The sequence below is a fragment of the Sus scrofa genome, chromosome 6 (assembly GCF_000003025.6).
Source record: "Sus scrofa isolate TJ Tabasco breed Duroc chromosome 6, Sscrofa11.1, whole genome shotgun sequence".
Taxonomy (NCBI): Eukaryota; Metazoa; Chordata; class Mammalia; order Artiodactyla; family Suidae; genus Sus; species Sus scrofa.
In genome coordinates this window covers 115771741-115788055 of record NC_010448.4, presented here as the reverse complement: position 1 = coordinate 115788055, position 16315 = coordinate 115771741, and the positions used below count along the sequence as shown (strand labels likewise).

Here is a 16315-nt window from a genome sequence, read left to right as displayed (position 1 = left end):
TCCCTTGTGGCACATTGGGTTAAGGATCTGGTGTTGTTACTTCAGTGGCTTGGGTTGCTACTGTTGTGTGAGTTCCACCCCTGGCCCAGGGCCCAGGCCAAAAAAATTAAAAAATAAATAAATAAATAAATAAAAATAAAAAATAAAAAAGGTAAGGGATATATCTGAAGTATTCAAAAGGGAATATGTATACCCCGGGGGATAAGAAAAGAATTTCCAAGAGGTCCTCAGGCACAGATAAGTTTTAAGGGACTGATTTTCCAGATCTTCAACTTGCACATGTTATCTTTTGTAGACTGATCTGTGGCTAAGGTGTCATGTCAGTATATCCTACTGTCCTTTCCTACATCCCATTTTTTGATTTATAGGAAAAAGGCATACTTATCTGCCATAAATTCTTACCATGGTAGAATATTCAGGGTGCCAAAAAATCCGACAATCTGTGATATAGTTGTTGGGGAAGCGTCCTTTAAATCAAGAGCCATAAAACCATGACAGAGTTCCATTTTTCCTTGCCTTATATTTTTAGCATATAGTTCTGAAGGAATCCAATCAGTTGAATGATATAGTAAACTTCCTTTCAATCACTTATACATATTTTGAGGGAAAAAAAATCTATAAAAATGAAAGCTAGCAAGAAGCCAGTCAAGCTTTCGCTTGGCACGTAATTACTGGCTTTCCACTTTCATCACTACAAAGTAGTATTTCAGTAGAGTGTAAAAAGGAAGCTGCTGCGGAGGATCAGGTCGGATGTCCCCAGGCACACACGTTCTCTGAGACCAGCAAGACTGCAGTAGCGCAGGAGTTTCTCTTACACTCGGGTTAACTGCAGCGCCCACAACAGCACACATTTCTGCTCACTGCTTGAGTCCCCATTCGTGGTAACCTTTTCTAAATGCTTTCTAAAAAGCATGGCTGTGTTCAAAAGATACGTCGGCCTCTTCAGGCCGGATCCAGAGAAACCCCCAAGAACTGGGAGGACATGGGGACCTCTTCCCTGAGCAGGTGCCCCTAGTCGCTCCACTATGAGCGTGGGAAGGGCGGGGCCAATGGGCAGGAAGCAGCGCGAACAGCCACATCACTTGCCCACTGTTTCCAGGGGAGGCCCCCTGGGCGTGGAAGGCTTACGAGCGCCTCCACCACTGTATCATCACGGATCACAAGCGTCTACCTACTGACTCCCGGTCGCACATGGAGCGGCTTTGCCAAGCCAGACCTAACGCTGCGTGCCTGTCTGCCTAGCCCCGCCCACTGCACTCGTAGTCCCCGCCCTAGCCCTGCCTAGTAAGGGACCCACCCGTCCCACTTCCGGCGCCGGCCTCCCTACAGGCCTCGGTCGCTCTTTTACTTCCCTCTCCCCGCTCTCTTTCTCCGCCCCTATCGCCTCCTTTGACACTGTCACGTGAGGGGCGAGCGCGGGGGCTGATGGGATAAGTACGCCGGTGGGTCAGGGTTCGGCCTCAATATGGCGATACCGGTGGGACAGTGACCAAGGCTTTGCCGTCGGGAGGATTAACTGGCGATTGTCGGCGTCTCCACTTATCTGGGTGGAATGCGAGGACGCCGGGGCGAGTGCTGAGGAGCGGCGGTGACGGGGAGGGGTCAGTGGCTGGTGCCCCGGGAACCGAGGAAGCATCTGTTCCTTCTATTGGTTTCAAGGCTTTAGTGCCGGGCCCCGCCCGGCCGGGCCAGGCTGGCGGGCGGCGGCAGTAGCTGCTGCAGCCGCTGGATCAGCCTCTGAGTGGGCCGAAAGGCGGACGCCGCCGCCTCTGCCGTGGTGATGGCCCAGTGTGTACAGTCGGTGCAGGAGCTCATCCCGGACTCCTTCGTACCCTGTGTCGCCGCGCTATGCAGCGACGAAGCCGAGCGGCTCACTCGTCTCAATCACCTTAGCTTCGCGGAGTTGCTTAAGCCCTTCTCTCGCCTCACTTCCGAGGGTATGTGGTCTCCCTTTTCACTGAGCTCCTGCAAAACCGCGGCCGGGAGAGGGAAGTTGGGCGCGGGTGGGGAAGAGAACGGCGATGTTTACATCCAGGAGCCGGTAGAGTGGCGTCGGGCTGGGGCCCCTCTTTCTCTCGGGCGGCCGCTGGAGGAGGGGCCAGGGGAGAGGTTGTCAAGACAGCGTGGTCCTAACCTCCAGCTTTTCTAGGCACTTCCCAGACAAGTTAGACTGTTAGGTAATTCGTGTAAAAAAAAGAGTGGGCCCAGAGAAGGGCAGTGAGACTGTTTCTGCGGCCATAGGGAGGGAATTAGGAAGTTGCAGAGAAGGTGAGAGTAAGATCTGCCTGTTAGACGTTTGAGGTCTTAGTAAAGAAGACGAATCATCTTCCCCTGGGAGTTAAACTGGGCTTTCAAAGTTGTCTTGAGTAGTATTACATTCTTTAGTAGTGAGGCTCATCCTTTTCTAGACTTATGTTTAGTTATTTTACTTTTTTCTTTTCAACATTTAAATGTGTCCTTAGGTATAAAGTATTATAACTTCTCAAGAAAATGAGAAGTATTATAAAAGTAATGAAACTTGGAACAGCCTTTTTTTTGCCTGATGAACTAGGAAGTAAGGACAAGTTGTAGTTAATTTAATCGAGATAGTTAGAGTTATCTACATTTATAGGAATGGAAAAGGCCTGACATTTGTTTTTTCCAGATAAGCGTTTAATCACCGGGAGAAATGTCTTATTGAAGAGCTACCTGGTTTTCTCCAGCTTTGGATTCTTTATTAGGGAAAAGTAAGCGTAATATTAACTCCCAAATGTGGTTTAACCAGTATCTTTACCTCCACTTTGCAAACAGGACATAGCAAAGTTTAGGTGAAGTTCTTTGTAAGAACTTTAAATAAAAAGTTTCTATAATAAAATAAACGGGCCTATAATAAAGCTGTGTTGAGCCAACGACCATGATTTTTTTTGGTTATGGTGACTTCTCCACAAAAAAACAATGCTGTGCCATAAATTTATGTATTTACATGCCACAGGTGTATATTCTTTTGTATTTAAAGGAGAAAGGGAGCTATTAAAAAAGAAAACAAACCCCACAACGCTTTGAAGAGTTCCTGTCTTGGCAAAGTGGAAACGAATCCAACTAGGAACCATGAGGTTGCGGGTTGGATCCCTGGCCTCGCTCAGTGTGTTAAGGATCCCACGTTGCCATGAGCTGTGGTGTAGGTCGCAGACGCAGCTGGGATCCCACGTTCCTGTGGTTGTGGTGTAGTCCCGAAGCTGAAGCTCTGATTGGACCCCTAGCCCGGGAACCTCCATATGCCCTGGGTGTGGCCCTAAGAAGGGAAAAACAAAAACAAAACAGTTTGAGAACTCTTGATTTTCTTCAGCCTGTACGTTAATCATCAGTCTCATCTCCTCTAGTATTAAGTCAAAAACAACAAAGTCCTCTCTCTACATTCTTAAATTCTTAAAAAACAAAATGGGGAGCACCAATTTGACTTTGATCTATAGGCTTTTTTCTACTTTGTTAATAAAGAATAATACCACTTGATATTGCTTATGTAGCTTTTGTCTCTCAGTCCTCCTTGAGTTAAAGGTACTGTCATTAGATACTGTCAACACCAACTTAAATTTGATGACATTGAGGCATAGAGATGTTAATTTGTCCAGTCTTAGGGGTGGGAAAGTTTTCAAAGCAGGTAGTGTGACTCAAGAGGTGTTCTGGAGTTCCCTTCTTGATGCAGCGTAAACGAATCCAATTAGTATCCATGAGGATGCAGGTTCAATTCCCAGCCTTGCTTGGTGGTCAAGGATCGGGCATTGCCGTGAGCTGTGGTGTAGGTGGCAGGCGCAGCTAGGATCTCGAGTTGCCGTGACTGTGGTGTAGGCCGACGGCTACAGCTCTTATTTGACCCCTAGCTTGGGAACCTCCATATGCGACAGATACGGCTCTAAAAAGAAAAAAAAAAAAAAAAAAAAAAAAGAGAAGGTGTTCTCAGTCAGGTCTTCTTATCTGCTGGCAATACTTATTCACACGAAGGAGCAGTGCTGTCCAATAGTAAAATGATGTGAGTCTCATGTGTAACTTTAAGTTATTTAGTAGGTACGTTGTAAAAGCTAAGAAGTGGGTGAAAGTAGTTTAAATAATTTATTTTGGAGTTCTCTTGTGCAGTAGGTTAAGGGTCCTGCATTGTCATTGCAGTAGCTCGGGTTGCTGCTGTGTTGTGAGTTTGATCCCTGGCCTGGGAACTACCACATGCAGGGGGGTATGGCCAAAAAAAAAAAAAAAAAAAAAATCTGTCTCTATGTATTTAAATATATATCAGTTCCTGGTGTGGTGCAGTGGGTTAAGAATCCCACTGTAGCTGCTTGGGTGGCTTCCAAGGCAAGGTTTTGATCCCCAGCTGGGCAGAGTGGATTAAATGATTTGGCCTTGCCACAAGTGCAGTGTAGGTTGCAGCTGCAGCTCAGATTTCAATTCCTGGCCTGGGAATTTTCACATGCCATGAATGGCAGCCATAAAAAAAGAAAAAATCTTTGGACTTTTGGTGCGTACAACCAAACTGCATGGCATTGTCACGGGTATGGCTCTGGTTTGATCCCTGGCCCTGGAACTTCTGTATGTCGCAGGTGCAGCCAGCCAGTTTAGTTTCTGCTGTGGCACAGTGGGTTAAGGATCCTGTGTTGTGTCTATGGTGTTAAGGGTTCAATCCTGGCCCAGCTCAGTGGGTTAAGGATCCAGTGTTGTTGCAGTTGTGTCATAGGTTGCAGCTGTGGCTTGGATCTTTGGCCTGGGAACTTCCATATGCTATGGGTGTGCCATATCTAACAAGATATATCTATATAGAGAGATATAGCTCTGTATGTATCTTATTTAAGTCACTGTTTCTAAAATGTTACCATTTCAACATGTAATATAAAAAAATCATAACAGGATATTTTACATTTTTTAAAATTGCTAAGTCTTTGAAACTTCGTGTGCATTTTACACATAGCACATCTCAGTTTGGACTAGAAATATTTCAGGTGCTCAGTGGACACGTGGCTGGTGCCTCCTATGCTGGACAGTGCAGTGAATAGAGGAGAAAAAATGAAGAGGCTAAAATCAGTACTCTGCTTTCCCTGTGTACTCTTGCTTTCCGTATGTAGACCGCAAGTGATTTAGCGAAGGAGCGTAGTCAGTTGAGTGTGATAGGTAGAGAGTGGTGGAAGTGGAGAGGGTGGACATTCCCTGTTGAGGACAGAGATGAAGTTAGAATGGTATTGGCAAAAGGTATAAATTATGATTGGTTGGGGATTAGTGGGAAAGCTCACTATTGGAGTACAGAGTAGTAAGGGAAAATGCTAGATAAGGAAGGATCTTGAATTTTAGAAGAGAAATTTTCCTTTTTTTTTTTTTTTTTTTTTTTTTTTTTTTAGCTCTTCTCGCAGCATATGAGAGTTCCCAGTCCAGGGATTTAACATATGCCACAGCAGTGACCCAAGCCACTGCAGTGACAACACCGGATCTTTCTCCTGCTGTGCCACAAAAGAACTCCTAGGGAAGAAATTTTTGATTTCATATCTAATGGTAAATGTGTGGCAGTCATAGATTTTTTGAGTAAGGGTATAAAATTTTGGGAGAGTTGTGTGGTTTAAAGCAGTTGAAGTTTTTTTTAATACAGTAAAGTTTTATGTGCTACATAAAAATGAAAGATAAAAATATATATATTCCATAGGACACCAGTTGTATTATATGTTCACTGAAAAAATTTTGTGGTCAAATAAGTTTGCTTAATATAGCATGTGTTTGGGAGAATTACAGTGTCGTTTAGCATATAATTACTCTGGAACACCTGCTATAAAGAGATCTTTTAAAAACTTAATCCAGTATTTCCCAAATTTATTTGAACATGGAATTGATTTTTCAGAAACATCTATCTTGAGCAACCAGTATTCCATGGGCAGCCCATACTGGGAAATGTTACTTCTCAGTATTAAAGAAATTATATGGCAACCTATAAAAGTAAGATAATGGTAGAGCTGAATTTCACTTTGAAATTGAGATGTTATATGATGTATAAAGTCACCTTTTGTGATATTATAATCTTAATGAGGCCGTAGTATAATTATTTAATTTGGAACCTTTTGGACTTTTTGTGTTATTTAATAGCATTTCTGTTAAAAAAATGATTATTTTTAGCTCTTGACTTTCTCTTTATTAGGTTGGTTTTGTGATCTTCCAGTGTAATACTTATATATTGTTGTGTAACAAATTACCCCAAAATTTAGCACCTAAAACAAAGGCATTTATTGTTTGTTTCTCAGGCATCTGGGAGTGGCTTACCTGGATGGTTCTGGCTCAGGGTCTCTTTTGAGGTTGCGGTGGAGCTGTTTGTCAGCAGTGATCTAGGGCTGAAGGATCTGCTTCCAGGCTCACTCATTTGCTGTTGGCAAGTCTCACTTCCTCACTAGATGTTGGCCTGAAACCTCAGTTCTCTGTTTTGTGGGCCTCTTCATAGGTTCCCTGAGTGTCTCTATGACATGGCAGTTAGCTTCTCTCAGAGGGAGCGATCAGAGAGAGAACCCAGGATGGAAGCCATACTCTATACCACTGTTTTTGCTATGTTCCATTGCTTACACACACCAGTCTTGGAAGGTGGGAAGGGACGAAACAAGTGTGTATGCCAGGAAATACCAGGATCATTGAGTGCCATTTCAGAAGCTGTCTGCCTCCCATTAACTCATTTCTGGATTATTAGGATTACCCAATAATAATAACCTGATAACTGATAAACCCATTCTGAATATAGGGTACAACTAGAATAACCATTTTTGTGTTAACACTTAAGAATACTAAAGCCAATTTAAAATTTTGAGAGAGGGTTGATACACACATGGCTATTTGAGTTATTTGACAATTATGGATCACCTTCAAGGAAACTACTTGTACAATGTGTTCCTAAAAATATCAGAAATGTACCATAGTATTTTAATGTTTTTTAGTTTTTTTCTTATATAGATCACCTGAGAAGTTTAATTAGGGAGAGAGGCCTGTGTATGTTTGTTTAAATAATTTAGAAAACATCCGCAATTACAGATGAAGAGTATACAAGAAACATCCAGCTCCCTACTACCCAGAGCCAACGAATCTTGTCATACTTGCTTTGTATCTTCCTTTTCTTTAAAAAGAAGTATTGTAGATACAGTTGATTTCACCTTCTACCCTTAGCCCCATTTCTTCCCTTCCTTCATCATAGGTAACCATTATAATGGAATTTGCATGTATACTTTCTGTATGTATAGTATATTTAGTTTTTTTTTAACACAAGTGCACATATTCATGTCACATGTAGTATTTTTATTTATTTATTTATTTATTTATTGTCTTTTGTCTTTTTAGGGCTGCACCTGCAGCATAAGGCTAGGGGTCTAATCGGAGCTGTAGTTGCTGGTCTGTGCCACAGCCACAGCAACGAGGGATCTGAGCCACGTCTGAGACCTGCACCACAGCTCATGGCAACGCCAGATCCTTAACCCACTGAGCAAGGCCAGGGATTGAACCCGCAACCTCATGGTTCCTAGTCGGATTTGTTAACCATGGAGCCACGACGGGAACTCCTGTAGTATTTTTAAAAAGATTTTTGTCTTAGGTTTTTTAATTAAAAATTTAGAAGTCAGCAGAGAGGACACACAGGAAATTTAGGAAGACAGTTTTTAATGGCTGTAATTTTATTTAAAACATAGGCAGGCCAGAACTTAAAAGTTTGGTTTAAAGCATTTTCCATTGGGGAAAAAATATCTTTTATTAGTGGATAGGTACCGAAAGTCAGTTTTCCAGAATTGGCTAGTATTTGTATATGATGATCCATGATGTACTTAAAATTGAGTATGTTGTACATGCTGCCTCCATCACTTCTTGAGCACTTTACTGTATGTTATGTGTCAGGTACAGGCTGAGAGCTTTATACTTACTGTATCTTCTAACAGTATCTCACCTAAATCCTTAAAATAACTGTGTGAAGTAGGTTATTTTCTTCACATCTTACAGAGGAAGAAATTGAAGCCCAGAAGAGTTTAAAAGTTGTTTAGGATAGCCCAGTTAATAACTGGTGGGTTGGGATTTCAAATAAAGTCAAACTCCAAAAGTTGGGGAGTCAGTACAGTGGACTGCTTACAATACTACTATGGGACGTAATCATCTCATCTGCTTATATTTATAAGAAAAAAATATATGCTCGCATTTCCTACTCTGCACTTGGGCACTGTCTTGGTACAGTCGCCTGAGAGCCTGTTCTCTGGACTTAAAGCTCTGAACCACTGGTTATAAATCCCATAGATTTGAGACAAAGCCTATATAGTAGGGAGGAGGCAGGAGGTATTGGGTTAGGAGAAGGGATCTGGGCAATGATTTTTTTTTTTTTTTCTTTGTAATAGACTTTTTTTTTTTTAAAGAGCAGATTAAATTCATAGGAAAATTGAGAAGAAAAGTACAGAGAGTTCTCGCATGCCCACTGTTCTAACGTGGACCCAGCCAAAGTAGGCATTGATTTTTATGATAGTAGAATGGGGGCTGAAGATGTAGCCTCATGATTGGGGAAGCTGGGAAGTCTGCATGCAGCATTTAATTCCCCTTTCTTCCCTTTTACTGTGTTCATTGTTGATGCCATGGACCCTGAAATGCCCTCAACCAACCTTAGGGTGAGGTGAGAGAGATTTGATATGGATGGTCATTGGTTCCTGGCAGCTCCAAACATAAGAGGAAGGAAAGGATGTAGAGTAGAGCAGTTGTGAGCAGTAGTGTTGCGGGAGAGGAATTTTAGACTGTCTCACTAGCCCTTTTGGTATATAAGGAAATGTTGTCAGTTGTATTCTGGAAGACTGTACCACTTGGAATTTCTGGTTTCTGAATTAGGCATTCTTTTTGCTTGTAAACCATTAACCCAATTTTTAAATTGTTATAATAGTTGGCTTGTTATGCTTTGTATAGAATTAATTTCAAGTTTTTTTCTTTTTTTTTAAGTTCATATGAGAGATCCCAATAATCAGCTTCATGTAATTAAAAATTTGAAGATAGCAGTAAGCAACATTATTACCCAACCACCTCAACCTGGAGCCATTCGGAAGCTTTTGAATGATGTTGTTTCTAGCAGTCAGCCTGCAGAAGGATTAGTAGCTAATGTGATTACAGCAGGAGATTATGACCTCAACATCAGTGGTATGTAATAAGATTTATTATTATTTTTTAAATGAAGTTTTCTTTTGTTAGAAAAGGTAATTATGTAACTTGGAAATTATTCGGCAAACATTCAAGCTCTCTTACTGAGAGCTAGAGCCTGGGAATACAGTGTTGAAAAAGAACAGTCTTTGCCTTTAAGGGGTTATAATCAAGTAAGTTGGCAGCCATTCAAATAACTGAATTAAATGATTTCATTTTTCTTTGAATGCAGTGTTGAAAAAAACAGTCTTTGTTTTTAAGAGGTTATAATCAAGTAAGCAGGCAGCCATTCAAATAACTCTGAATTACATGATTTCATTTTACTTTTTCATAGTGGAAAAAATTTGTTTTATAGTTCTAATTGTAAAGTTAATATAAGCTTCATGAGGGCAGGAACTTGGGCTGTTTATTTTATCCCCAGTATCTGAAGTAATTCCTAGAACATATGCATAAAAATATTTCTCGAATGAAAGAACAGTAGGTAAAAAACAACTACTCTTTTGTGATAATACTATGATTATATAAAAACATTAAATTTATTGTATTTTTTATCTTAGTGTTAAGTGGAGGAAATGTTTATAGTATGTAAATATTTAATCTTAATCTGATTTGAATGGTGAACGGTTTTTCATAATAAGATTGGTAGGTAGAATTACTAGTAATATGTAAAATGAGTTAGCAGTATTTGGTGTGATTCTTTTCCAGTATGGAAAAGACTTAATGGGGGGACTGGGATAGATTTTCAGAGAGGAAAGATTAAAAATGCATCATCTAATTAGGATATTTCAGCAGCTTAATAAAGTAATCTTTAGATCAGTATGATATATTATTTATGTTGTTATCACCCCCTAATTGCATAAAGATTTTCCCAACCATACGAAGAGAATTTAAGTGGTGTACTTTAGATCATGAAATTAGTTGGTTGCACTTGTGTAAAATAGATTTATTTTGTTTAAATGTTCATAATTTTTTTCCTTTTTATGTTATTTTAATTTCAGCAAGATAAGTTAACATTATAATATTAAGTATAGAATATTATGGTATCTTTACAAATAAAAAGAATCCATTTCACGATTTTTTTTTTTCTATTTTGGCTTCCCCATGCATATGGAGTTCCCGGGCCAGGGATCAGATCCAAGTCACAGTTTCAACCTAAGCTGCAGCTGTGGCAACACTGGATCCGTAACCCACTGTGCCAGGCCAGGGACTGACTGATCCTGTGTTCCAGTCCTCCCAAGATACTGCTAATTCAGCTGTGCAAGAGTGGGAACTCTAGGATAGTATTTTAAGCAGTTCCTGGCATAGCTTATTGTTTTCAGTGTGAGGCAAAATTTGCATATTTTTGGGAAAAAGTGATGGAATTTGAACTATTTTGGTCATCAGTGGAAAATTCATGTTGAAGTGTGAATGAAGGTCAATGACTCAAATGCCAGAGTGTCAAGGTTTTTATACTACCATAATTATTAAGTAATTGGATAACTTGAATGTCACTCAGAATGAGTTTTATTCTCTGAAAATGGGATTGGCTAGATTATTTATTAAGGCCTTTTCTATACCTTTAATCTTGTGATTATGTTTTACATTTTTGTTACTCCTGCTAAAGTGTTTATTGATTTCATACTATATGTTTTGTGTTGAGATATAGAGATGATTAAGACATACTATATATAAAACTTCATAGTTATAACAGCTAATAATTATAATATATTCTAACTTCTAGTATCTTAAAGTCACAATACATCATACTAGAGATATGGCATAAGGGTTATGCCAAAGTGCTGAGGGGCATAGAGAGAGGGATTAACTATCATACTAAAATTTTTTTTTTTCTTATATTGCAGATGTCTTTCACTTACTGTATTAAATAGCTCCTTTTGATAATCTGGTCGTATACTCACTTTATTCTTGAGAATTTTTTTTTTTTTTTTACTGTTAGACTATCAATTTTCTTTTTCTTTCTAATCTCATTTTTTAAATTTAATTTACTTTTTAATTTTTTAAGTAGTTATTTCCCCAATACAGTTTTTTTTCCTACTGTACAGCATGGTGACCCAGTTACACATACATGTACACATTCTGTTTTCACACATTATCATGCTCCATCATAAGTGACTAGACATATTTCCCAGTGCTACACAGCAGGATCTCATTGCTAATCCATTCCAAAGGCAATAGTTTGTATCTGTTAACTCCAAGCTCCCCAATAATCTCATTTATTTATTAGAGTTGATTTATAATATTTTGCCCATTTCTTCTGTACAGCATAGTGACCCAGTCCCTCTCTCTCTCTCTTTCTCTCTCTCTCTCTCTCTCACACACACAACACACACATGTTCTTTTTCTCATACTGTCTTCCATCATGATCTATCCCAAGAGATTTGATATAGTTCCTTGTGCTGTACAGTAGGACCTCATTGCTTATCCATTCTAAATGTAGTAGTTTGCATCTACCAACCCCAGACTCCCAGTCCATCCCACCTCCCTACCCTCTCCCCCTTGGCAGCTACAAGTCTGTTTCTATGTCTGTGAGTCTGTTTCTGTTTTCTAGATAGGTTCATTTGTGCCATATTTTAGCTTCCACATATAAGTGATATCATATGGTATTTGTCTTTCTCTTTCTGACTGACTTCACTTAGTATGGGAATCTCTAGTTGCATTCAGAGAAATTTTCTTATATTGTTAACATCTTCCCTGTTTTTTTCTGTGTTCTTTCTGGAACTATTGTTGGTTAGATAGAGAACTTCCTGAGTTACTTTTCCTATGTTCTTATCTTTTTTCTAATATTGTACATCTCTGTCTTTTTGTTTCACATCCTGGGGGATGTCATTGGTTTCATCTTTCAACCCAGCTATTGAATTTCAAATGTTCACTGTCTTTTTTTTTTTTTTTTTTTTTAACTTTCTTTGCTTTCTGGATTTCCCTTTTGGTACCGTGATGTTTCATGTTGTGGTATCTTAACTCTGAGGATGTTAGTAAATTGTTGTTGACTTCTTTTGGTTTTTAAGTTTTCTTTTATCCTGTGCTTTTTCTTTCATTTGTATTATTTTTCAGTCTGTTTTGATTTCTTTTTCATATTGGAAACTTCCCTTATATGCCTGCTGAGCCCTTGGCATTATTTTCTGTTTCAAATTGAGGCATTAAAATCCTGATTGGGCATAAAAAAGTTTGTTAGCTTGTGGACTTCTTTATTAAGTCGTGAGTCTGTGAATAGGCTTGAGGGTTGCCCAGTTTTTATTAATCATAATTCTTTTATTTGGGGCCACTTAATAGTTCTAGAGAAAGATTCTTAAATCTGATGTCTGGTTGTCTGTATACTTGGGGTGGGCTTATTTATCCTTTTAGAGTCTATTAAAGTGGTTTGTTATAGTTTATAGGAACAATGTGGTCATGAGTTGGTTGTGAGAAGTTTTATATAATTATATTACTTAATATCCTCAGGTCCCTACTCTCAATAGGGACATCTCAATATAGGGAAAGATTCAGTACTATTTACCCTTAAAAGTGGGTGGAGGCACTACTATAGGTACTACTAATCTTGTAGGCAGATTTTCAAAAAGAACCACAAGTGGTTAGGATAAACTGTAGAAGAAAACAGTTGCTTCAGCTTCTTTCCCTGCTACCTTAAGGCACCTCTCTTTAGTTTTACTGTTATGTTGTTATCGTTATGTTGTTCCTGAAGACCGGGAGTGTGACATGATGAAGTATTGAATTCATTTTAACAAAATTCTATTGTAACAGAATAATACTTTGGAGATTTAAGAGTGGCTTTATCCATTTTAAGTAAGATTAACTCTCTATTTGTCGGAAATACACTTCTGGCTTTTACCATTAATGTGAGTCAGCATACTTTTCACCCATTCTATTTATGAAAATCAGGTTAGATATTTACCTCATAGGCTTAGTTTAACAGTGCCATGTTTTCTTTCTTCTTCTTTTTTTCTTTTTTTTTGTCTTTTTAGGGCTGCACCTGAGGCATATGGAGGTTCCCAGGCTTGTGGTCGAGTAGGAGCTGCAGCTGCAGGCCTATCCCTAGCCACAGCACCGCCAGATCCGAGCTGCATGTGCGACCTACACCACAGCTCACGGCAACCCCGGATCCTTAACCCACTGAGCGAGGCCAGGGATTGATCCTGCGTCTTCATGGATACTAGTCAGATTCGTTTCCACTGAGCCACAATGGGAACTCCAACAGTTTCATGTTTTCTTCATTAGATTGGTCAACTAAAGCTATTGTTCTTGGTACAATAATTGGTAAGACACACTGATGGAATAGGAAGAATCCTCATTGTATATAGACATTTCCTGTGGTGGTCTCTGTTTTCCAGATCTTTCACACTCTACTCCTTGCATATTTTTTTTTCCTACTCAGCTACTACTTTTTTGTATGTGTTTCAGTTAATATATCTGTCTGAATTTTCTAAAGTGGTGATAACTTTTGTTATCTATTCTATCATCTGTTGTCTATTATGTTCACTCTTGATTTGTAGGATTACTTGCTAAATCCAGGCATTGTGCTCAAATTGTATAATTTGGTCTGCACCTTGTTTTGATAGGAAAGAACATATTTTCTCCCCTTTAAATATGTAGTATACTTTTTCTGATTGCCTTTTTATTGATTGCTGTTATTCTGAAAGATACCATGAAACTTCAGTGAATAGTCATGTGTAAAAAAGTATTTTAAAAGATTTTGTTTAGGAGTTCCCGTCGTGGCGCAGTGGTTAACGAATCCGACTAGGAACCATGAGATCACGGGTTCGATCCCTGCCCTTGCTCAGTGGGTTAACAATCTGGTGTTGCCGTGACTGTGGTGTAGGTTGCAGACAAGGCTCGGATCCCGCGTTGCTGTGGCTCTGGCGTAGGCTGGGGGCTGCAACTCCGATTCAACCCCTAGCCTGGGAACCTCCATATGCTGCAGGAGCGGCCCAAAGAAATAGCAAAAAAGACAAAAAAAAAAAAAAAAAAAAAAAGATTTTGTTTAAATATTCTTTAGTATTTTTCCCTAGATTTTTACTTAAAATCAAAACTCACAAAGAACCCTTTTAAAAAGTGACATTTATTTAAAATGCGGTAGTGCAAGAATAGGAACTTAGTGCCTTTTTTTTTTTCTAGTATCTTGATATATTTTTCTATTTTTCATTCTAGGAATTATTTATCATTTACTAATTACTTTGAACTATGAGAAAGTGGAAGAATGATGAAATTGCCTGGGATGATGTAGTAGTAAAATAAATCATCACTACTGCGTCATCCTTCAGTTTTAAATTTTGTATTGCATCTTTTTTCAGGAAGTTATGAAAGAAGTCTGGAGATACCATCTTTTTAGTCAACATCTTTTTCTTCTTTGTTTTTCATTAAACATAGTTGAGAATTGATCATTTTTAGCCCATTTTGGCAAAGAAAATGGACAATGAAAGACACAGTTGGTCATAATTATTAGATAATCAGAAGATGAATCCAGTGAAATACAGCATTTTAGACTAACACTATCTAGTAGAAATATGTAAGCCATTTACATTATTTTCAGTGTTCTGTAGATGCATTAAAAAATAAAAAGAAACAGGTGAAATGAATATTAATATATTAATTTTTAATTAATAATAAACATATTATTAATTATGTATGTGTGTAATTTCAACATAGAATCAATGGAAATTTTTATTTTTTTTTGTATTGTCTTTGAAATTGTGTATTTTATACCTACAACACACCTCATTTCAGACAAGCCACATTTCAGGTGCCTAATAGCCACATGTGGCTAGTGACCACCCCTTATTGGACTCTGATGACAGTGGTAAAATTGATAATATATGGAAATCGTAGTCTCTCTGTGTCCAGATGATGATATCTAGAAAGTTTTTCTCAAATTCAAGAATTGATGAGTGAGCAGTGTATTGCTGAGAACAAAAAGAGAATATAATATTTTCATCCAGTTAATCACTAATTTAGTGGGAAGGACTTCATACAATATTTTGAGACAATAACCCAGACCATTCTATTTTGTTAAAGGACATTTGACTGTATTCTTTCATTTTTTATGATGTTTATGTTACAGACTTGTAAGTAGACAAATGGTGAAAGCAGATATATATAAGAAAGTAATTGGAAGGAATTAGATGATGTAGAAATGAAAAATTCATTGGCTTGCCATTCTATTTGCTATTTAGAAGTCTAAAAAATGAAGATATTTTGCAGTGATGGAGCAAACAAAAATGACCTTTTGTTTCAGCAAAATTATGATCCAACATGTTTTCCTAAAATGTTTCACCTTGGCTGTTCAAGTGCAGGAAGAACCAGAAGTAGTGATAAACTAGAAGTTGTTAGAGATGTATTTGAATCTGAAATTGGTATTTACATGATGGTCATTTTCTAGGTTTATGCATGATAATTGATGAACAGTTAGTTGCATTCAAGGAATGTTCCTAATTGTGACATATATCTTTAAAACCAGGAAAATATGGAATACAGTTGGAGTTTGCTATGTTTAAATTCTTTTTTTTTTGTCTTTTTGCCTTTTCTAGGGCCACACCCATGGCATATGGAGGTTCCCAGGCTAGGGCTCTAATTGGAGCCACAGCAATGCCGGATCCTTAACTCAATGAGCGAGGCCAGGGATCAACCCGAAACCTCATGGTTCCATGTCACATTCATTAACCACTGAGCCACAATGGAACTCCTGCTATGTTTAAGTTCTTAACTAAAATTTGTAAAAAATTTGTTTTTATTCTTTTTTTCTTTTTTGTCTTTTTGCCTTTCCTAGGGCCGCTCCCATGGCATATGGAGGTTCCCAGGCTAGGGGTCCAATTGGAGCTGTAGCTGCCGGCCTACACCAGAGCCACAGCAATGTGGGATCCAAGCCGTGTCTGAGACCTACACCACAGCTCACTCAGTGCCAGATCCTTAACCCACTGAGCGAGGCCAGGGATTGAACCCGCAACCTCATGGTTCCTAGTCGGATTCGTTAACCACTGAGCCACGACAGGAACTCCAAGGTTTTATTCTTAACTCTAAATAATTTGTAAAATGAATTGAAAATACAGTAAAATATCAAGGGTTAAGTAGATCTAGATAGTAAATGCACTGTTTTTCCTGATATACTGAGGGTTAAAAGGAATGTAATTTCAAAAAAGGAGATTTTAAAAAAATCTCCTGTGGTAGGAATTTAATAATTGAGCATAAGTAA

General features: G+C 38.7%; 1 protein-coding gene across 2 annotated transcripts in view; it reads left to right on the top strand.

Annotated features, from left to right (window-relative positions):
- The window catches only part of TRAPPC8 (trafficking protein particle complex 8), a 94160-nt gene continuing 79232 nt past the window's right edge, over positions 1388-16315 (top strand). The window contains exons 1-2 of one of the 2 annotated variants that reach the window (XM_021096212.1): positions 1388-1937; positions 8941-9135. In XM_021096212.1, coding sequence (XP_020951871.1) covers positions 1781-1937; positions 8941-9135 — 352 coding nt within the window. In that variant the 5' untranslated portion in view covers positions 1388-1780. The remainder of the gene's footprint in view (positions 1938-8940; positions 9136-16315) is intronic. The other variant, XM_021096211.1, reaches the window with a different exon arrangement.